This window comes from Sorex araneus, chromosome 6, assembly GCF_027595985.1.
Source record: "Sorex araneus isolate mSorAra2 chromosome 6, mSorAra2.pri, whole genome shotgun sequence".
Classification (NCBI taxonomy): domain Eukaryota; kingdom Metazoa; phylum Chordata; class Mammalia; order Eulipotyphla; family Soricidae; genus Sorex; species Sorex araneus.
Window position 1 is genome coordinate 128,120,605 of NC_073307.1, and position 24,303 is coordinate 128,144,907.

The window sequence follows — 24,303 nt, forward strand, 5'->3', positions numbered from 1 at the left end:
CTAATGCCATGGCAGCGATAGATTCTGTTTCCAAACTAACAAGTACTGTCTATATTTACTTTTGTGCTTATAGAAGAAAAAAGAAAAGATGAAAAAAACATACAAAGTTGAATTCCCCATGTTTGCAAACTTTCATTCTCTCATCTTTAAATCTTTTCTCATAGGTTCGTCACTAAAGAAATTATACTCATGACTAGATTGTGAAGCTTACTTTTTATTGCCTAACTAAGACTACTTAAAGAAAAATATGTCATTTCACTTTAAAAAATAGTGAAATTGTTGTCTAGACATGACTTGAAATTCCTTGTAATTTTCTAATATTTTCAGTTTCAGTACAAGTATTTTAATAAGGAAATAGTAATTTAAATCATATGTAGAAATGTAAATTGATTCATATTTTGATAGAGAACTTTTTTCAAACAATGAAGTTCTTAATTTTGGAAAGGCGTGATAATGTGGCTGCAAATAATGTCATAAGCTGTGTTTACATAATCTTTTAATTTTATTGTCAATTCTATCAAAAACAGAAAAAAGGAGCTAGGTTAGTGAAGTAAATTTGTAGACAGTGGCTTCCTTCCAAGCAGATGAAAATGTGATGACTTCAGTATGACCTTCTTGCATTGATTGGCAGTTTCATATTGAAAAACTGTGTAGAAATTGATGGGAAGGGGACCTTGGGACATCAATGGAAGGACACTGACGCTCTGGTAGTGGATGTGGCATTGGGACATCATATACACAAAACTGTAGCATTGACAGTATTGTAAATCACATGCCTCAAAAAATGTGAGGGAGGAGCTAGATGAAAATAAAATAGAAAATCTAGGACTTATAAAAATAGGGAAAAAAACAGGAAATAGGTTAAATAAAATTAAGAATAACCACAACAAATTTTGGAAGAAAGGACTGGACTTTTAGTAATCATAGAAAGATACAATTTAGCCTTTGAAAACCATTGACTACTGCAGTCTCAAGATTTGTCACGCTGTTGCACTGTCATCCTGTTGTTCATCAGTTTGCTCGAGCGGGCACCAGTAGCGTCTCCATTATGAGACTTGTTGTTGCTGTTTTTGGCATATCGAATATGCCATGGGTTGCTTGCCAGGCTCTGCCATGTGGGCAGGATATGCTCAATAGCTTGCTGGGCAGTCAGAGGGACAGAGGAATCAAACCCGGGTCGGTCATGTGCAAGGCAAACACCCTACCCGCTGTGCTGTAGCTCCAGTCCTCAAGATTTGAAATGTTCAAAATTTAGAAGTTCTGATTTTAGGGAAATTGTTCATAATTTAGATAGAAGGAAAAGGAAAAGGGAAGAGTGAAAAGGGGAGGGAAGGGAAAGGAAGAGAAGGTAAAAACGGTTTTAGGTGAAAGGGGAGGGAAGGGGAGGGAAGGAAGGGTCACTGCTAAAGGAAGAGACAAAGTGAATATTTGGTGAGAGTAGGGTAGTGGTATTGGGGTATGCATGATCCACACTGAGGCCATTTTATCCCTAGGTTAGATACTTTGTAAAGATGTTAGTTTTGTCCTTTCAAAGGTTAGTCCTATTTAAATATAATTATTTGCATAGCAGTTTGCACTCAGAGTTTTTCAATCCTAACTGAAGATGCAATGGAATTTCTTTGCTATACCCTCTAGTTTGTTTTTTTTTAACCTAAGCTGATTTTACAGTCCTCATTGAATTTTTGAAGTCAAAGTTCATCAAATTCAGTTGAAAAAGCAAAAGAAAGAATATTAAACTAAAATGTTAACTCTAGATTAGAAATCGCAGCTACAGTTTTTGCTCACAAAAAAATAAGAATTCAGTAAGACTTTGGAAATCTGTTCTTTGGAAATCCATTTTCACCATTCTTTGCAAATTGCAAAAAAAAAAAAGACACTGCTTTCTTTATCTGTGTAATTTCCCTTTTATGGAATAGAAAAAAGAAAAAAAATACCAACTACCAGGGCATCTTTTATTGTGGCACATCTAATAAAACCTACCAAGGACCAGTAATGCTTAGAAAACCAAGAGAAATAACCCAAGACATGCTTTCTTTTCCTCTCTCTTTGGGCTGGATGTTGAATATGCACATGAATGATTTGAAAGCATTCTTTTTCATTTCAGTCTGTCAATTTCAAATATAGTCTTCATTCTATAGTGACAAGATTAGAACATTTATATTCAGATACCTTTTAGAAGACAATTAGGAAGTGATGAAACTCCCTTGAAGTTCCTGGCATTAAACTTTGACTGAATTAAAGGAACTATTCCTTAATTTTTCCAGTCTTAGCTTTAATATAATGATTAAAACACTTGGCATTTAGAATGGGTGGTAATTTTATTTCTTACTAAGATTAATTTTATAAATTGACCTTGATTAGTTATCAAATTTATATTTTTGATAAAATCATACAAATATTTACTCAAATTAAAATGAGCTTTACTATCAAAGCATTTTTATTATTTCTCAAATAATATTCAAATAGTAATATTTCTATTTACTGGTAAAAATCCAACAATGTTGTGAAACATAAAAAAGAATATTAGCATAGGTTTCTGAGGATTTGTTTTATTTATTTAGTTTTGGGTTTGGGGCCACAACCAATCGTGCTCAGGGCTGACTTCTGGCTCTGTACTCTCGGGGTCACTCTTGTAGGATTCTGGGGATCATAAAGGATCAAATCCAGTTATCTTTATGAAAGACAAGTGCTTGACCTACTGTACTATTGCTTCAGCCCCAAATTCTGAGGATTTGTAAGTAGTTGTGGTGCTAAGACAAAATTTGACTGAAAACCAGGGTGACTATTTTCAAATCTTAAAATCTATCTATTCATGAAAACCTTTTGCAAAGAAGACACGAAACACGTTCAGAGAGAAAAGCCATAGGTTTTATTTGATTTCCCATTGGAGGTCCTTGGCCAAGATGCTCTATGTAAAGTTATTGGTACATTTGGGAGACAAATGTAGCAAGGGTGAGAAGGGAGACCCTTGAAACAAGAGTATCAACATCCTAGAATCTCCTCAGGCCTTCTTTACCTGGGAAGTAGAACCCATGAAGACAAGAATGTTCATGATTGCCTGAGAGACAATAAAGATATTTCTTCATAGTATTTGTAAAAGACAGGTGGAATAGCAAGAGAAACATAACTTGAACAATCTGTAGACTTGAGTTTAGTTAATAAGTTTGGCAATTATGGGGCTAATGTCAAATTAGTTAATCTTAGCTGTTCGCTCTTTTGTGTGTGTGTTTGTGTGTCTGTGTGTTTGTGTGTTTGTGTGTGTGTGTGTGTTTGGGGGAGGTGGGACACCTGAAGTTGCTCAGGACTTACTCCTGACTGTGCTGAGTATGATTTTGAGTACTTGTAATTTGTTTTTAAATAGACTGTGTTTTTTGTTTGTTTGTTTTTTTAGGTTTTTGGGCCATACCTAGTGATACTCAGGGCTCACTTCTGGTTCTGTTCTCTGGCATCAGTCTTGGCAGGGCTTGGTGGACCATATGTGGTGCCACGGATTGAACCCAGATCAGCCATGTGCAAAGAAAACACCCTGCCTGCTTTATATTTCTCCAGTCCTCAAATAAGCTTCATTAAAAAAATAATAGTGACTTCTAATTTGAAATTTAAAAAAAATCAATTCTTCTTTCTGTATCTTTTTTTTCCAGTTGAGTAGGATACTCTCTTACTCTCTTCCTTTTTAAATCTTTTAAAATGTTCTGTCAACTATGAAATATTCACATCTATTCAAAAGAAGAAGCAGAGATTGCTGACCTTTGGCAAAAATATGGGGAATCTCATAAGTCTAGCAGCAGGTGGCAAGCAGGGTGAAGTTCTGTGGTTACAAATGTTCAAGAAAGACTGAAAATATAGAGCAGGTTGTGTCCCAATACAGTAAAGGTTGATTACTTATGCTTCTGTTTGGGTTCAAACTTCTACACATCAACAAAATTGTTTTTAGTTAAAATAAGAACTGAGGGAATAATAATGATGTATTAGGCTTTTGAAGTATATCAGTAATGCTAGGAAATAATCAGTACCACTATGGTAATCGCAGGAAAAATAGTACATTTTTGCCTAAAAGTAGAGTCATAAATTACTCGATGTGACTGGACTTGAGCATGATAAGGATGACTACTACCTAAATGTCTTTTAGTTTAGTTAGATTGAGGTAAGAGTAACTCAGGAGCTAAGTAGTGAATTGATTGGTATCTTTAGAGCAGCATTTTTTCTTCTGACGTCAGATATCTTACATGATTGCATTGCATTTCTAGAAGATATTATATTTGCAAATGGGCCTTTTTTTCCCCCAAGTGAAGATCTCTAATAGTGTTGAATGGTTTAAGATATGGAAAATTTATAGATTTTTTTCTTTACATAGTTGAAACTAGTACTAATTTCTTTCCAAATATAATAAATGTTATATTTCTTACAGTCCTAAAGGCTTATCCTTAAGCCCAGGAGCTACATATGCTTACTAAAGCAGATTGTTTACTGTCTCTTTTATTATTATTTGTTTAAATGGTACTTACCAAGTATTATTTTGGAGTACCAGGTAAAGTCACATGAGGAAATAGAACTTTAGCATATCGAAGAAAAATAAGTCCTAACTATCCTCTGTGGTAGTTAATATTTATCATCTTCAAGAATAGAATAGATACTGCTGTTGAACCATGGAGAATATGATGTCATTCACTGTGGAACTTTCAAAAGAAATTTAAACTCTTGGGAACATTAACATAACAGAGTTTCAACATAGAGCATATTGGTTTCTAGAAAAAAATGATCTATATCATGGCTTTGAAAAAAACAGGTTTAGGAAATAAAGGACTGCATTAAAGATAGATGGCAAGGGCCAGAGAGACAGTATACTGGGTAAATGCTTGCCTTGTAGGTCTCTCACCCAGGTTTGGTGTCTTCAGCACAACATAATGTTCCGTATGACCTGTAGGAGTGATCCCTGTTTGCAGAGCCAGGAGTAAGCCCTAAGCACCACTGGGTGTGACCCCCAAATAAAAACAAACCAAAAAAGATTATATTATTTTTTGTATGTTGGTCTGTGCCTTGGCATAAGAATGTCTTATATGTTAGGTACATATATTCTTCCAGTGAATATACACGGAGCAGCACAGATTCATTTTTTATTAAAATATTTTGCACATTTCACTGACATTGTGAATTTAGAATTATTATAGGTTCTGAGATTTGCTTTAGCTCTGTGGTTTCTACATTTAGATCTCTCTGCTTAAAATTTGGTATTTATATCAAGTGAAACCATGGCAATGAACCTTCTAGGATGGAAGTTCATGAGGAGCCATGGAACATTATGAAAAGATCATGAGCTTTGGAATCCAGTAGCTGTAATTTTGAAATTCAGTCCCATCAGTTTCTAGGTGAATAATCTGGAACAAGTAGATTTAAAAAAAAATAAGTAGATTTCTTAACCTCTTCTTTCATTTCCCATGCTTAAACATATTTTAGAACTTTTGTAAATGAAATTGCACAATAGGATATAGGCAAATATGTTTATGAAAACAAAGGATAAATGGGAATATATACACATATAATAATACTGTAATGAGATTTAGCTACTATTATTTATCATCACCTAGACATCAGAAAGATCTCCTTTGTGCCTTCTCTTCTTGATACACTGAAAACACTTTTTAGGATTTCTATAATTAGGTTGCAGTAGTCTTCCTTTAGAGCATTCATTCATGCTTTCATTTCTGCCTAAAAATGTTACCCTAACACTAATATCAAAACAAACACAAAAACATATTTCTATATGTGAAATTTCTCACATTTAGCAATAAATACTTCAGGGAAAAATTGTCTCTACACCTTTTAAAAGAACTTCATATTTTTAATACTTCTGAGTTTCATGGCATTTTGTGTATTGAAGTGTATTTGTTTTGGCATTTTCTAATTCTCCGCTGTTAGTCCCACAGAGCTAAGATTATATATGTCGATTTTGCTCACCATTATATAACCAATGCCAGCAGACACCTACACAGAATAAAGACCCATGTATTATCCATTGAATTCTAGTTGAACACTGTCATGATCACCTTTAGGGCATTATGTATAAGAGGGGAGCATACATAACAAAGATTTAGAAGTAGTATTTAAACGTTTGTATATTTTATTTATTTTACTCCTTGTAAACCTAAATGGTTAAATTTATCTAAAAACAATCCAAATCGGTCAGATATTTGCCCAAATGATTTGAGGGGGAGGCATTTTTGTTTGTTTATGGTAATTAACAAAAATGGTGAGAACTTAAACTGAAAGAGGTGTCTGAACTCTCTGTTTTATGTTTTATCTGTTGATTTCTCAGAACATTGTGAGAAAAATCTCACATTTCCTGATAAGATGTTAACAAAACTGACTAAATTAATTCTGATTCCTAGGTGAGACTTTTCAACAATACTTTCCTGCAACAACCATGACGAGTTAAAACTGTGACTTCTGATTGTTGCTGATTGCTAAAACTCATCATTTTGGATTTGCAGGTATGAATATAAGCAAGAGTGAGATAGCAAAGGAAACTTCATTAAAACCTTCCCGGAGATCCTTACCTTGCCTTGCCCAGAGTTATGCTTACTCAAAGAGCTTGAGCCAGTCTACCTCGCTCTTTCAGTCAACAGAGAGCGAATCTCAGGTCCCCACTTCTGTGACTTCAATTTCTGCTGACAAAGCAGAACAAGGTGAGCAACTCTTCCCCTTTTCTTGTTCAGCTTACAAAGAGTGTTTCCAAAGCAGTCTTCCTTTATTAAGTCATCTCAACAGGATTTGTGGAGATCTTTTGCATGGAAGCTGGCATAGGACAACAGTACCCCAGGACAGTAGGAGTGGTCACTTGGTAGCTTAAGTTTTCTTGGTTTCCTTACTTTGAAGGTAGCAAACTCCATTCATACCTGAACCTAATGCTTACTGTTGGCAATGGAAAATGACTGACAGCTGAATCACTGGGTCATCTCCAATTCTGGTGAGCGCTTATAACTAGTAATTGGGTAGACTATCCCAGGAATAACAAACTCAATTTCCTAACAAGATAGGCCAATATTTGAAATACTGTTAACAATAAAGCAGTGAAGGTCTGATTGCACAAAGATGTGATTAACAAGTTGCCAGACAGTGTTGACATTGAGAATTTAGGTAATACAAAAACTAAAACAAAGTGCCAGACAGGTCTAGATGCAATACTGAAAATAGAAGATGGTTCTTAAAAGCTCCTCCAAATGTTTCCCATTAACACATAGCACTATACAACAGACAGTTGCCTTTTACAGTTGTTTAAAGTCAAAGTAGAACCAGGCTCATGTCATTCATTGAGTGGGGTATGTTTTTATTTTCCCATGCCTAAAAAGAATGCTTTCCTAACCCTGTGATTCTGCGAGAGTTCATTTTTTTTGCTTTACATGCAGGCAACTCTGGTTAGATTCCTGGGACAGCATGCAATAGCTGAGGCGTGATGGCCAGGAGTGACCCCTGAGTACAGAGCCGGGAGTAAATCCTGAGCACTGTTAAATATGTTCCAAAAATCAAAGAAAAAAAAAAGATTCAGATTCTCTTTTCAGTAATATCATGAAATTACTGCCCATTATAAAAATTTTATTTATCCATGTCCAATAACAAATGCTTAAGGAAATAAAAGTTTTAAGTATTACACAGATGTTTGTGTCCTTACTGAATGACATTTTTAATAACTTTTAGTTATTCACTTAATATATTTAAACGTCATTTGGGCATCACTCATCATAATCTTTTTTAAATTTTTTCATGTTTATTTTTTTGTAGGGCTGGAGCGATAGCACAGTGGTTGGGCTTTCGCCTTTCACGCGGCCAACCCCTGTTCGATTCCTCCGCCCCTCTCGGAGAGCCTGGCAAGCTACCGAGAGTATCAAGCCCCAGCGGCAGAGCCTGGCAAGCTACCCATGCGTACTGGATATGCCAAAAACAGTAACAATAAGTCTCTTAATGAGAGACGTTACTGGTGCCCGCTCGAACAAATCAATGAGCAACAGGATGACAGTGATAACAGTTATTTTTTTGTAGGGGACATATAAAGCTGTATTCAGGGCTTCTGGCCCTTTGCTCATGGATCACTCCTGATGGAGCTTGGGGTAACATATTGGTGCCAGGTCAAAAGGGGTTGGGTTTGTGCAAACCAAGTTTCTTACCCACTATACTAGCTCCTCAGCCTACCACAGTCATTTTATGTTGTTCTTTCTCACACTACAAAATTGCTTATTTTAATTTATCTATTTCAGTTAATGCTGAGGAGAATAAAAAAGATTCTGAACTCAAGTGTTCTTTTGCAAGCCTCAGTGATTTTTGCTTGGGTAAGTTGATTTCTAATCATTTCTTTCTTCTTGTCTCTTTCCTAAAAATGTGCTACTTTTTTCAAGCCAGAACATTGTTTTCATGAAAAATATTTTATAGGTGAGTACAATATACAGTATAAACTTTTAAGGTATTTCTTGTGTAGTTTGGAATTTGATATTTATAATTCAGGCCATTTTTTTTAGCTAAAAAACCCAGCAATTTCTGATTTATTTTTGATAATTTATTTCAGTATTCCTTAAGTAACTGTACTTCAGTATTGCTGAGACATAAAATTCAAGCATTAAGCTTTTTTCTAGGTGTTTTAGCTGAGATAATTTAAGTCATTTCGATAGCATTTCATTTTTTCTTTTTTATAGCACTGTAGCACTGTTGTAGCACTGTCATCCTGTTGTTCATCTACTTGCTTGAGCAGGCACCAGTTACGTCTCCATTGTGAGACTTGTTACTGTTTTTGGCTTATCAAATAAGCCATGGGTAGCTTGCCAGGCTCTGCCATGCGGGCGGGATATTCTCCGTAGGTTGCCAGGTTTTTAAATTTGAAATAATTTCAAAGAGAAAAATTGCAAAAAAATGCAAATTTTTGTGGACCCTTCTCTTATATCCCTCAATTACTAATATTTGATACCTTCTCTTGTATCCTTCAATTATTAGTAGTCTATATTTATCTTATAATTGTGTATTTTATTATTTTTAAATATTGTAGAGTAATATCATACTTTGTAAAAAATCATTTAATACCCCGTGTATCTCTTATAACAAAGATATTCTCTATATCCTAGTGCTAGAACCCATTACCTTTGTATTCTTATTCCTTTAGTGTTGATTTATTTTTCTTGTCTGTACATTTACATTACCTTTACTTTGGTATTATAAAATAATATATTAAGTGTGTGTGCGTGTGTGCGTGTGTGTGTTTGTGTGTGTGTGAGTGTTGATCTTTCGACTCCAGAAATTGCTTGTGCTATGTAATTTTCATGCCTCTTTTACCAATTCTTCAAATTTTTATAAAAAATTGTTCATTTTTGTTTTCTTTTTCACTGTCTCAAAGTCTAACTAAAATTAGACATTTTCTCTATATTCTGTTTCATTTTTAAAAACTTCTCTCTTAGTTCTGAAAAATGTTCAGTACTTCCCTTTGAGATGCTTTTCTTTTGTGCAAGAGCAGGGATAGTTGAGGAGAGGAGATTGGGGACAGTTTCAGAAAATTATTGTTTTTCTCAGAATATAACTTTTGGGGCATCTTTTATTAATTTCATAAATATAATATCACTAGCTGCTGTAGCAAGAGCACAGTGAGTAGGGCCTTGCACGCAGCCGACTGGGGTTGGATTCATCTGTCCCTCTAGGAGAGCCTGGCAAACTACAGAGAGTATCCCGCCCGCATGGCAGAGCCTGGCAAGCTACCTGTGGCATATTCAACATGCCAAAAACAGTAACAACAAGTCTCACAACAGAGACATTAGTGGTGCTCGCTAAGCAAATCTATGAGCAACGGGGTGACAGTGCTACAGTGCTACTATTCTTGTACTTTGAATTTTCTTTAAAACAAGTTAATATTTTTCTGTTTTATTGGTGTTTAATTATTTTTTGTTTCGTTTTGTTGTTAAACCTTCAGCTTCTTTTAATTTTTACCTCTTTTTTCTTACTCTACTTATTTGTAAATCTTTCATCTTTGAATCTGAAAATCTCTAAGATTTAGCAAGATTTCCTTTTCCTCCACATCACACAAATGCTGGGCTAAGCTACTTCAACAATCACGTTCTTCTTTCAAAATGCTATCTTCTAAAATACAATTGAAGATTTTATTTTTTAACATTTGTCATGCAATGTGTGTCCAGGAAAGAAACAACATAAAAATCTAATAATCTTCAACTCTGCTCCTTTATCAATCAAATAATATGAATGATTATTTGATAAGATCTATAAAAGTATGGATCCAACAAGTCAAACTGAACGTCTCTGCGAATGACTCAAAATCAAATTGTACAGTTTTAAAAAAAAGCTACCTGTGAAAGTAATATATGAAGCAAATACATTTTGTTTTCTCACATCTTTGTAAATAGTTATGATACTTGGGTAGGGAAGAAAATTGAATATTCTAATAATAGGAGAGGAGTTAAATTATAAAATATTTTTATGCTAGAAAACACAGTCATTAATAAATAATATCATTGAGTATTTACTGGCACATTTCTAAGTAAGATAAATGTAAATCTAGACGTCTTCTCACTTTTGTTAAAAATACATTAGAAAACTAGAAGGAAACATGCCAATAGATCCATTAATACTGTCTATGTCGATGTGGTGAGATTATTTCTGGTGCATTTTTCTTCTTACATCTGCATTTTTTTCTTCTTGTTCCTCTAAGCACATAGGCACATATAATGTAATAAATGGAATAAGATTGTTTTTCTTTGTTTATTTATGTTATTTTTCCCCCTCTATGGTCCATACCTGGTGATGCTCAGGGGTTGCTCTTGATTCTATATTCACTTATTACTCTTGGCAGTGTTTGAGGTCCATATGAGATTCTGAGAATGAACTCAGGTCAGCCCTCCTGTAAGGTAATTGTCCTACCCACTGTACTGTTGCTTGACATTGTGAATAAGAATTTGTTAAGAACAATATGAACATCAGAATGTTTTATTAAGTAAAGGAAATGCTAATATTTTAGTGGAAGAGCACAGAATTGTATGAATAGTTCTGAAAACTACATTTTGAAATGAATTGATAGTAACATACTCAAAACATGTGATTATTTACAATAGTGATATTTATCTCTATTAGCAATATAATTTTTACTTTTCTGATAGTACGGAAGAATGAAGCAACCTCTTTTGCCTTGTTCCGTAATCATGTAAGATTTGATTCACTTAAGCAATATTTGCTTTTAAAGCTATAACTGTTGGACTTCTTATGAGAACGCCTTTGGAACTGGGTATTTTCCTTTTTATAAATAGAAGTGAAATATAAAGCTTTCCAAAAATTAAGACTGATTTTCTCCTAGAATTTACTTTTGTTCTGTAGAAACTAAGCCCTGAGTTTTCAGTAGTGAAGACAGTAATGACCAGGTTGCATTGCCCACATCATGTTCTCAAAATTAGAGCATTCCCCGTCAGAGATGCTCTGGGAGCATCTCAAACTCCCAGAGTACCAACTCCAAAAAATCAGTTCTCATTGGTCCAAAGGGGAAAATTGCTATGTATTCTTTAAACTGTCCCACAGGCAAATATTAAATGTAACCAAGATTAGGAATTTCAAGACTAGAATTTTAGGACTAGCCCTTAGGCTGCATTTGAGACTATTTGCCTGCCACCACATGGGATTTTGGCCTCATAGGACAGTTGTGAATTCTATGATTGGAGGAGAGTTTTTCTCTTACCAGAAAAAGCAAAGCCTGGCCTTTCCTCTGCCCATGTTTTCCAGGTTTGTTGTGTATTCCCACAGCGAGGAACTTCAGAAAATGTTGAAGCAAAGATTCGTATTTAAAAGTGAGAGCGGCTAGAGCAATAGTACTGCAGGTAACGTGCAAATGCTAGACTTAGGTTCAATCCCAAGTACCCTGTAAGCTCCCCTGACTCAGCTAGCAATGATCCCTGAGCAGAGAGCCAAGAGTAAGCCCTGAGGATCACCAGGTGGGACCCCCAACACAAACCAGAAATGAGAGGGAGGTAATGAAGACTTTAAGAGAGAGAAATTTCAGGAGTAGACAAGAAGTGAAGAGAGCCCACAAAGATTCTCTTCAAGTCCCCTAGATTATAGGTCTCTGCATAGAGAACTCTGGCCAGATGTTAGTCAACTGGGAAGGACTTTGAACTTTGATGAACCTCTGGTATTCTTATCAGGCTTTTTTTTTTTTTTCCTGCTGAAGCCTCTATCCCGATGGTTCCAGCCTTTTGGGTTTGGGTTCTCTCCCTTCAGGGTATTATCAATTTTTAGTTCCTGCAAAATCCTGCAAAGTCCTGCAAAATTCTGCAAAATCATCTCTGTCTGGGCTCCAGTCTTCCTACTTTGGGGATGGAAAAGGGCTAGAGACACATTAACTTCCACACAGTAACTTCTTTTTTTAGATCACATCTTGGGTGTATTCTCCAAACTTGCTAAGCATCCTCACATCAACCCATGCCTCCTGCCTCTCCCCCCCCCCCCCCACGCCTAAGTGCCTGTCTGCCTGCCCACTTGCCTGGCTCTGTTCTGTTTATCAAAATAGGAAATTTCCACTTGGGTTATTTAAGTTTATGTGCAATATACTGTGGGCAAAATGTTTTCCCAGCTGTGTGACTGTGGCATGTTATTAACCTCTCAGAGACTCAGTGACCTTATGTGTATTTCCATCTGTGTGACTATGGCACATTATTAACCTCTCCGGGACTCGATGACCTTATCTGTAATTTATGATCTATGGCAGGCAGAGAAGTGGGTCCTCAAATGGAATAGGTCTCCTGGGTGGGGTAGCACTGTAGCACTGTTGTCCCGTTGTTCATGGATTTGCTCGAGCGAGCGGGCACCAGTAAAGTCTCCATTGTGACTTGTTGTTACTGTTTTTTGTATATTGAATGCGCCACAGGAAGCTTTCCAGGCTCTGCTGTGCAGTGGGATACTCTTTGTAGCTTGCCGGGCTCTCCGAGAGGGATGAAGGAATTGAACCCAGGTCAGCCATGCACAACGCAAATGCCCTACGTGCTGTGCTATCACTCCAGCCCTGGATAGGGTAGCTCATGAGATATTGCAAGTCCATTACTCCTGGCAGCCACACCTAAGATGTTAACGATAACTTAAGAGTGGAGGAAGGAGCTAATAACCTTGACAGATTTGCATGAGTGTGAAATAGGTGATCTTCATGGATGGCTATGTGAGGTGGATGAAGTGCAGAGGAGAGAGAGATGGTCTTTCTCCCTCCCGCCAGCCCCCACCTGCCACCCCAAGGTCTCAAGGCTGTCTGGAAAGGCTAGGACTGATAAGGCCCCTGTAAGCCTCAGAACCCCATGAGGTGACCGACAAGCCAAACCTGACTTTCCCTCCTCTTGGTCTTCTCAGCACGGGAGTTGATCCTAGCTACCCGAATTTTTGAAGAGTCACAAACTCAGGTTGGAGTGAGGAGTCATTCTTAGCAGGAAAGTCAGTCTTAGGCCTTACCCTAGGTTCTTTTCTTGTTACCAGGTTCTTGTCTTGCCTCGTAGAAAAGAATTTCAGGAGTTGACGAGCAGTGAAATAAAACAGATTTTATTTGGAGAGTTTTAGGAAGGGGAAGGAGGGAGAGAACGCGAGGGGGGGTGAGAGAGAAGAAAGAGAGAGGGGACAGAGGGAGGGAGGAGGTGGAAATAACACGCTCTAGAGAAAATGTGGCTTCTCCAGAGACAAAGAACCCTAACACACATCACACAGTCCAGCATTAGATGTGAAAGCATGAACGTACTTTCACATCTCAAGAGGGGAGATACGGTGCCACATGTGCTTGGCCAGATGGGCACATTAGCACACAGGCTGGAACAGCATGCGTGTACCCTTCCTTTATTCAAGGGAGCTTTTATAGGGTTTTTTCCCAAGGTGCCCCAGGTGGGGTTTTCTAGAGTCCATTGCTAGGATTGTTGCTAAGGGAGTACAGTTGAGAGTGTTTGATGATCCTCTTTGAAAACTCATTTTCTTGACCTTTGTTCCTGCTGGATCGTCTCTGGAGGGTGGGTAAAGCCTCCTCTGGTTTGGGCCAGCTGAGGGTTAATCAGATTAAAGGAAAGAATCAGAGTTCTCGGGAGTTCTCCAGTACTTTCCTTCAGGTCCTTTCTGTAGAGTGGGTTCCCGTCTCCTAAGGGTCAGCTAAGGTCTTAAAAGGTCTTGCTTTCTGTATCCACAAGGTAGGTCTGACTTAGGGCTGGTGGTGGCTTTATTACTTCACAGAAATTTCACTGCCATGGTGTGTGTGTGTGTGTGTGTGTGTGTGTGTGTGTGTGTGTGTGTGTGTGTTGGGGGACCCTATTCTAATCTACCTGCCTACATCAAAAGCACAGTTGGTCCTGATCTCTGCCGAGGTTTCCACTTTCTTAGGTATCAAGGCTCATTTTCTATCTTTACAGAAAATGAATTTCAGGAAGGAGATGAACAGTGAAGTATGTTAATTTAAGAGAGAGGGAAGGAAATAGAGAGAAACACTTTCAGGGATATTCCAGTCTGTTTGCCTGCCAAAATATGTCAAGATTGAACTAAATTAAGAGATTTTTTTCACAGCTCTGCAACACTCTAGATTTTCATCGAATATATGCTCATTGTCTCATTCATTCACTAAGTTTATTTGTACCATATTCTACTGGGCCTTTCTTTAATTTTCTCTCCTCTTCCCTCTTCTCCCCATCTTTCCTTTTTGCCCCTTCTCCATCCTATTCTCCCCTCCCTTTTCTTTCTTCACTTTTGGCTTCCCAAGTGTGTTCATGGAGTCCAGGTCACTCTGGGTGAAACACATCCAATCTGGCCAGATGGTAAAATACTCTGGCCTGAAGACCCAGTGCTCCCTGGCTGCTGTGGGGTCTGGGGTTCTGCTGGGCCATCTGGTGGTATTCAGGGGCCTCAAGTGCCATACTAAGTAATACTCAGGGGACCTATGATGCCAGGGTTTGATTCAGAGTCAGACACATGCATGGATCTCTAACCCCAGTTCTGATCTCCCTGGCTCCTGAAGCTGTTTCTTTCATCAACAAAATGTGATTATGTCAGGGTAAACATGTTTATTCATTGAACTAACTTCTGGCATATGAATTCATTCTCAAATCTTTCTGGGCTAGCTACTATTATTAGACTCTGTTTATAGATGAGGATCTGATTCCTAGGATATCTTGACAATATTCAAATATGATCAAGATATCCAGTGGAGAGGGGCCAGGGAAATAGCACAGCAGGTAGGGCTTTTGCATTGCACACAGCTGACTCAGATTCTGTGCTTGTCACATGTTATGGCCTCCTGAACCCACCAGCCTGGGTGTGGTCCGAGAACAGGACAAACAAATAGAAAATATATCCAATGGAGAAATGAGATCACAGCCCAGGATATGTAATCCCTCATCTTCTCTTTTAACTATTACAATAGGGAGAGACCCCTATCATGGGAGAAGTGTTCACTGATATACAGAGAACAGTATTTCTACAGTCTGATAGTCACTGTCACTGTCACTGTCATCCCGTTGCTCATTGATTTGCTTGAGTGAGCACCAGTAATGTCACCATTGTGATACTTGTTACTGTTTTTTGGCATATCAAATACACCATGGGTAGCTTGCCAGGCTCTGCTGTATGGGCAAGATACTGTCAAGAGAGCTTGCTGGGCTCTCTGAGAGGGGTGGAGGAATCAAACACGGGTTTGATAGTTGGCATTAGAAAGGTAACATTGCCTGAAAATTTTATATTTGGGGAAATATTGATTTAAAAAAAGCTACCTGCAGGTTTTGGCATTTGTTATGGTGAGTCAGGAGGGAAATGAGACTTAGATAAGAAGTGTTAAGAAGTTAGGAGGAGCCTGCTCCTCGGACCCTGAGCACGCCAGCACCTCCCCAACTCTGGACTGCAGGCCAAGTGGCCTGCACGTCGCCCCAAGCACCGGAGCCATTCTGTCTTCTGGCACAGGTGTGTGACATCCCCTCGACCCGCCCTTCCACGTCCCAGCCTGCTCGTTGGACCCTCAGCACCCCAGCCTGCCATGTCGTGTTGTGCGAAAGGGGCGTGGCCTAATCGTCGGGGGCCTGGCCTACGCAAAAGTGGGCGTGACCTAAAATATTCTCCCCAAACCCATCAATATGTTGTTTCATCTCAACCTTCATCACCTATGTCATGTCCAAGAGTAACATCCTAGCTATCCGCAAATAGTAGGGCAATAAAACACATGACTTCACATAAGGATTAAAGGAACATTTGAGTGGGAGGCCATGTTCTAGAAGGGGAAAACAAAAAGGAAACCGCCATTGACCGAGCCCATCCAGAATCTTTTTTCACAACAAGAGGGAACAGGGATACTGATCTTCAAGGTCCTTCTTCCATACCACCACCACAACATGAAGAAACAGTGCAAATCCCCACCGCAAGCAGAGGACGATGAAAGGAGTCCAGAAACCTCAATACACATTTCTTGCAAACTTGAGCTCTCTGATAAAGAATTCAGAGTTAAAATCCTCAAGATGTTCAATGAACTCAATGGAAAAATTGACAACTTAAAGGAGGACCTGACAGAAACAGTACAAGAGACAGCCGAGAAAATACAGGAAGAAATGAGAGCAGAAATAAAAAACCTACAAAAAGAAATGAAGGATTCGGTAGATGAAATCCAAAACTCTGTGGCTGCCCTCAATAATAGAATGACTGCAGCAGAAGACAGAATCAGTGTGCTTGAAGTTGAGCTGCAAGAAGCCTACAGGCAAAAACAAACAATGGGAAGGGACTTCAAAATAACTCTAGGGCGACTCAGAGTCCTAGGGCATGATTTCAAGAGGAACAACATTAGAATCATTGGAGTACCAGAAAGACATGGAACCAACCCCAGCGAAAAAGCCACAGTCACACAAATCATTGCTGAAAAGTTCCCAAAGCTGGAGAATGCAGGCATCCAGATTCAGGGTGCCCAAAGGGTGCCAGCTAAAAGAGACCCTAACAGAAAAACCCCAAGACATATCATAGTTACAATGATGGACATCATGGATCTAGACACAATATTGCAAGCAGCAAGGTCCAAGAAGGAAATCAGATACAAAGGAGCACCCCTTAGATTCACAGCAGATCTATCAGAGGAAACCCTCCAAGCCCGAAGGCAATGGTGGATAAAGTGAAAAAACTCAATGAAATGAACGCTTCACCAAGAATACTTTATCTGGCTAAACTCTCATTCAGACTCGAAGGAATGATGCACTATTTGGGGGATAAACAACAGCTTGGGAATTTCATAGACTCAAAACCGAACCTAAAAAGAAGCACTAAAGGGGCTATTGTAAGATAAGAAGAACCCCTACAAGCACAACAGAAAGACCCTTACAGAAAGATGGCACAAAATCCCATAACAATAATCTCTCTTAATGTCAATGGTCTAAATTCACCAATTAAGAGACAGAGAGTGGCAAAATGGATTCAGAGACTGAACTCAACATTTTGCTGCCTGCAAGAAACACATCTGAATAACCAGAACAAACACAGACTCAACTTCAAAGGATGGAAAACAATCCTGCAAGCAAACAACTCTCTCAAAAAAGCTGGGCTGGCCTTACTAGTATTAGACAACATAGATTTCAACTTGAAAAAGATTAGAAAGGATAAGGTAGGCCATTTTTTATTAATCAAGGGATATGTACAGCAGGAAGAAATGACACTGCTAAACGTACGCACGCAATGAGGGACCAGCCAAATTTCTAAAACAACTACTAACAGACCTTAAGAAGGACATCTCGAGTAACACAGTAGTAATAGCAGACTTCAACACTTTCCTCTCACCCCTGGATAGATCAAGGAGATTAAAACCCACCAAGGAAATACTGTGTTTGAAGAAAGAAATAGAAGAGATAGGGCTAATAGATCTATACAGGGCTTTATACCCCATAAAACGGGAATACACATTCTTCTCCAGTGCACATGGAACATTTTCCAGAATAGACCATGTGCTGGGCTATACAACATACCTCAACAGAATCAGGAAGATAGACATTGTATCAGCTATATTTTCAAACCATGATATATTGAAGATAGAAGTTAATCACACACAGATGCAGAAAACTAAATCAAACACCTGGAAATTAAACAACTCAATGTTGAACAATGAGTGGGTTAGGAAGGAAATCAAGGAAGAAATCAAAAGCTACCTGGAAACAAATGAGAATGAAGACATGAGCTACCAGAACCTGTGGGACTCAGCTAAAGCTGTGCTAACGGGAAAATTTATAGCTCTGTAAGCATTCCTCAGGAAGGAAGAAAGGGCCCACATATATAATTTGACTTCACAGCTTAAGATTTTAGAGAAGGACCAACAAAAGGAGCCCAAACCAGCAGAAGAAAAGAGATTATAAAACTTAGGGCAGAAATCAATGACATGGAAACCCAAAAGACAATCCAAAAGATCAATGAAACCAAGAGCTGGTTCTTCTAGAAAGTAAACAAGATTATTGATAAACCATTAGCAAGACTCACAAAGAAAGAGAGAGAGAACCCTTATAAACTCTTATAAACCCTTATAAACCCTTATAAAAACCCTTATAAACAGAATCAGAAATGAAGAGGGGGACATCACAACAGAAATCAAAGAAATTAAAAAGATTATCAGAGACTACTTTGAAAAGCTGTATGCCACGAAACAAGAGGATCTAGAAGAAATGGATAAATTCCTGGATTCCTACAATCTCCCAAGACTGAACCAAGAAGACCAGGAATACCTGAACAGTCCTATTAATATCAAGGAAATTGAAGCTGTAATCAAAATTCTTCCCCCAAACAAAAGCCCAGGTCCAGATGGATTCACTAGCGAATTCTTTCAAACAATTATAGAGGACCTGTTTAATATAGTTAAAGCCATTTACCACAAGGCTATGGCAAGCATCAACCTCAATGGGTAAAAACTAAGAGCCTTCCCTCTGAGATCAGGGACGAGACAAGGATGCCCACTCTCTCCTCTCCTGTTCAGTATAGTACTGGAAGTACTTGCAATAGTGGTTTGGCAAGAAAAAGGTGTTAAGGGCATTCAGGTAAGAAAGGAAGAAATCAAACTCTTACTATCTGCAGACAATATGGTAATATACTTACAGAACCCAAAACCTCTACCAAGAAACTCTTAGAAACAATAGACTTGTATAGTAAAGTTGCAGGCTACAAAATCAACACCCAAAAGTCCATGGCTTTCCTATACACAAGTAATGAGAGAGAAGAAAGCGACATGATAAAAGTAATCCCATTCACAATTGTGCCTCAAACAATCAAATACCTCGAAATCAACTTAACTAAGGTGGTAAAGGACTTGTATAATGAAAACTACAAAACGCTACTTCAGGAAATAAAAGAGGACATGAGGAAATGGAAAGATAGTCCCTGCTCATGGATTGGAGAATTAATATTATCAAAATGGCAATACTCCCCAAAGCATTGTACAAATTCAATGCGATCCCTATAAAGATACCCTTGACATTCTTCAAAGAAATGGAGCAAGCGCTCCTGAAATTCATATGGAACAATAAGCCCCCACAAATTGCTAAATCAATTCTTGGGAAAAAGAAAATGGGAGGATTCAACCTCCCCAACTTCAAACTCTACTACAAAGCGGTAGTCATTAAAACAGCATCGTACTGGAACAAAGGCAGAGCTGCAGACCAGTGGAACAGGGTGGAATACTCTGACACACACCCCCAAATAAATGATCATCTAATATTTGATAAGGGAGCAAGAAATGTGAAGTGGAGCAAGGAAAGCATGTTTAACAAATTGTGCTGGCAAAGGCAGCAAGACAGCGGTGAGGAAATTCTTGAGGACTTTGGTGATCATGGAGGAGTAGTAATTTGAATATATACTATGCTTAGTAAGACCAATAAAACTCATCTATAATCAACCTAAACAAACATCTCTCTTATCTGGTAAATTAATTATTTTGTTAATGAATGGGTCCCTCTGCAAGAGATTTATTGACACATTTCCTTGCTTTCTACACAAGCTTAATAGTTTAACTTAGTGGAACATACATTGATTTATTTTTGCTAAGTTGTAACCAAATGAGTACATAATGATTTTGCTTTTATTCTTTAGTGACAGAATGTGAGATATATTGACTAATTTTCATGATTTGTAATCATGGTTATTATGAAGATAATATAGAATAAAAATACTTTCTATTAATGATATCAACCTATCAAAATATTATATACAAAGGGCATTACCCTGAGATAATATATTGCTTCCCAATTGTGACAAACTTCCAGTTAACTTAAACCATTTAATTGCCTATTAAATGTATTCATAAGTCCTCTGTATTTGTTTTTGATAATGCACCCAGAATCTGAATCTCTTAGCACCACTTGCATATGGGCTACACTGGAGCTTGGAGCAGAACCACTGAGACTCAGTAGACTAGTATAGTTACTTCCTAAGAGGTCTCCATTCTCTAACTCTTGTCTCCTTAAAGCCTCCTTCCACACAGCATTTACAGGAAGCAAAAGGAAAATTAACTACCCTCATTTCTCTACTCAGATCTCCCCAGGGTGCCCCATTGCGTTTAAAATATAAACTCTTTGCTGTGGTTTTCAAAGGTCTCCCAGATTACCAGGACCTGACCTATCTAAGGCATTTCTAAAATTTACTTTCAGTCACAAATTCCAGCCAACACAATCAATCTTCCTGTTACCTCATTGATTATTTTTATTTATTTTATTTTATTTTTTATTGAATCACCAGGAGATACCGTTACAAAGCTTTCATGTTTGAGTTTCAGTCATACAATTATCGAACACCCATTCCCTCCACCAGTGCACGTTTTCCATCCACAGTGTCTTCCTCTGCCCACGCCCCCCCCCCAGCCCTCCCGATTATCTGTATGTTCTAAATCCAGGTTTGTACCGAGAAATAAACCAGATTCACAAATAAATTTCACTTTGGTCCCATCATCTTGATGTATTGTTATTCCTATTGTTATTGTTGTCATTGTTGTTTGTCATATTGGTTCACTTGTCAGAGTGACCCCTTGTTGATTCCTTCTGCACTACCAGGAGTGATCTCTAGGCCTCTAGGATTTAGTCCTGAGTATAGGGTTGTTGCTCAACCTCCCCCAACTTCAAACACCAAAGAAAAAATACTTTGCTTTTCTTTTTTTTTTTTAATACTTTGCTTTTCTAACGGTAATGCTGTATGAGGTTTTCATTGCAAATAATTTGGATATGTCCCCTTTCAATCTTTGTAAACATTGGAAACAATTCTATTGGTACTTAGTTCACTAAAAAATGAACTTTGCTATTTGTTTATTCAGATTGCCCAGAAGAGCCACCTACTCAATAATAAATGAATTAATGATGATTTAATGTGTGAAAGGATGCATGGCAAATGGATTAAAAATAGGTTCACTGGCAAATATTAAAAGTGCTTTTTCTGAAGGATTTTCCTAGTTGTTAGGGTCACTAGGTAGAGCCCCAGTAATGATTTTCCTGTAACTGATTAATATTGAGACTTTAGAACCATGATATTATTAGGCAAAATCAAACAACAAAGAATAAACATAATCTTAATATCTCTGGATCTTAATTATTACCATGTCCTAAACACTAGTAAAACATATGTGGATATGTTAGATGTATTATTCACAAATTTAGTGGCATAAGAATTAAAGAAAAATATATCAGGTAATTCAGTTTTACATACAAGCTCTATCACTGACTAAAAGAGTTTATTCAGTTTCTTTTTTTGCAAAATGGAGAATACACTATGTTTCTTATAATAGACTATTTGAGAAAATTGAATTTTTACAAAGTGCAAGAATGGCGAAATAGGATGTAGATTAGAAAAGAGCTATAGAGTAAGAAAATAACTGTGGTCACTATTACTATTAACATCTTCAGTCTTAGCTGCTCTCACTATCCTGCAAAGCATGTTTTTAGCATTGAGTTGCACAGTTGCAAATTAGAGGACAACTAATAATCTCATTATCATGGGTTTGATTAGTTGGGATTACCTCACATTTTTTCAAAATGCTACTGAAGTAATAAGAGGATACAACAAAAATTACTGAAATAAAATGGCTTTGTGAGAACAAAATGATTGCATGGAATAATTTGACTAAATTTCATTCCCAGAAATTACTCTAATTGTGCTGTAATCGTCGAAATTTGCTATAGTGATTGGTTCACTTTCACTTTGAACTCATGCCAGTTCACTACAAAAGTTTAGATTTAATGGATCCTGGATTAAATCAACATGTTCTCATCATAAATCATACTACTAATGATTGGTAAATTGAATTTTAGATTAGATTTTAATTGCCCATTGGTGTGTCCAAGGCAATTTTGTTATTTCCTGCCGGTTTGGTTTTTAAATGGACGAGATGACCTTTTTGTCGTGGTTTTGTAAATTGCTAAGTTTTGAACTATGAGTTGAGAGCAAAAGCATAGAAAGTGACTATGTGTTTATTCAATGTGGTATCATCAAGATTTGTCAATTTGATTCTTGGAATGAGAAGATTTGATTTTTTTTTTAATAGGGGCCACATCCAGAGATACCTAGTGGATCCCAGGGTCACTTCCCAGTGTAGTATGCTAGAATTGTCCATTCATAGATCAGTTATCAGGCCTGGCAATATGGTGCTTGAATCTAAAAATGCTCACGTGCCACTCATTGATCCAGATGTCCTGTGGTATTGAGATCAAAACCTGGGTTACACACATGTCAAGCACATGCTTTGCCACATTTAGAAGCTCCCAGCCTCCAAATAGGAAGAATTTATTACTCCAAAATTTTAGACTAAGATATTATAGTTGGGGACAGGATCTAGCTCAACACTCAGAGGCTCAGTTGGCATGCACTGGAACCCAGTTTGCAACCCAACATGACACATTCTCCTGAAAAGTAGTCCTAGAGACCCAAACATTGCTGGATTGGCATCAATGGTCCCAAATACTTTCAGGGCCCAAGCTGCTTCACACTAAGGCCCTAGCATCAAACTGCCCCAATTAATTAGCTGATTATTGCTTGGAGTGTCTTATGTGTCCCCTAAGCAGTACTTTCAATCCTTCCACTCAACAAAAGGGGGTAAAAAGAAGCTCTAATTGACATTCTCCGATTTATCTAAAAAATGTCATATATGTTAGCATAATAGAATTTTAATTTCAACATAAAACATATGACTTGGTTGATCTTAGTTCATCGCTTTGTTAAGACCTGACAGAAGAGGCGGCACACAACTTGCCACCTGTTATTGAAAATTTTAAGCATTACTAATAAACTTCAAATTTTGTTATAATTTTTAAAAAATTGTTTTATAGCACAAATCAGAATTAAACTCTTGTAAGCACTATATATCACTACATATGGCTATTGATGTTAAAACTCTTATTTTGTGAGTATCAATAATGTGAATAAAATAACTGAAAACATTTAAATTTATTTGAAAAGTCAAAATATTTAAGCACCAATCTTTTTTGGAGTTATAGCAAATGGAATATATATTTTTTTGCATGTCTGTAGTTCTTGTTTGTACTTACCAACTTCACATAAAATATTTCTTATTTTATATGCTTTTATGTTGATAAAAGTTGCTTATTATTTATAGATATTCTATTGTACAACTGATATTCATATCTGTTAACTTTTCTTCTATTTCTTAAAAGAAAATTGACATTCACAAAGCCTTTTAACTTCTAAAATAGTCTCAAAATATTGGTATTGGTATAAAAATAATATTGATATTCGGATTAATGATTTTTACTTAAGTAAATATTAATACTTAGGGTAATATTGAATTATTTTAAGTAAATCTGTCTTCAGTATAAAAATGAAGTATGTATAAAGTAGAATTTGTAGATTCTAATTTCTTTTTTTCTTCTTTTTTTGAGATTCTGTTTTAGACACTGTGACTAACATACTGTCAATTATTACAGTTTCATTAGTAACACATTCCTATTCTACACCCTGTAACATAATTCTAACACCCTCCAACCATGGTTCTAAGGTTCATCCCACCTGTCCTATTCCCTACCCCCAAACACCTGCTTCCTGCCACTGTAGAAACTTAGTTTTAAAGACCTGTTCTCAGTTTCTGTTGCATTTGGGTACTTGTTTTTCACTTTAAAATGTGCAAAATTTATAATTTAATTTTAAAAGACTTTTAGTACATTATAATATTAAGACATACATTTATTTTTTTATAAAGTTACTTAGTGTTTCCATTAATTCAATAATATTAATACTTTTAAATATTTTCTGTGCTAAGTTATTTAACAGATGGTCATATAAAAATTGTCAGAAATTATGAAAACATAAAAAATTAAAATTAGTACA

At 37.1% G+C, this 24,303-nt stretch overlaps 1 protein-coding gene across 2 annotated transcripts in view; it reads left to right on the top strand.

The window, feature by feature from the left end:
- The window catches only part of ANO3 (anoctamin 3), a 255,090-nt gene that overhangs the window by 51,534 nt on the left and 179,253 nt on the right, over positions 1 to 24,303 (top strand). The window contains exons 2-3 of one of the 2 annotated variants that reach the window (XM_055141496.1): positions 6,489 to 6,683; positions 8,250 to 8,321. In XM_055141496.1, the coding sequence (XP_054997471.1) occupies positions 6,489 to 6,683; positions 8,250 to 8,321 (267 nt within the window). Of the gene's footprint in view, positions 1 to 6,431; positions 6,684 to 8,249; positions 8,322 to 24,303 lie in introns of those variants that run through there. The other variant, XM_055141497.1, reaches the window with a different exon arrangement.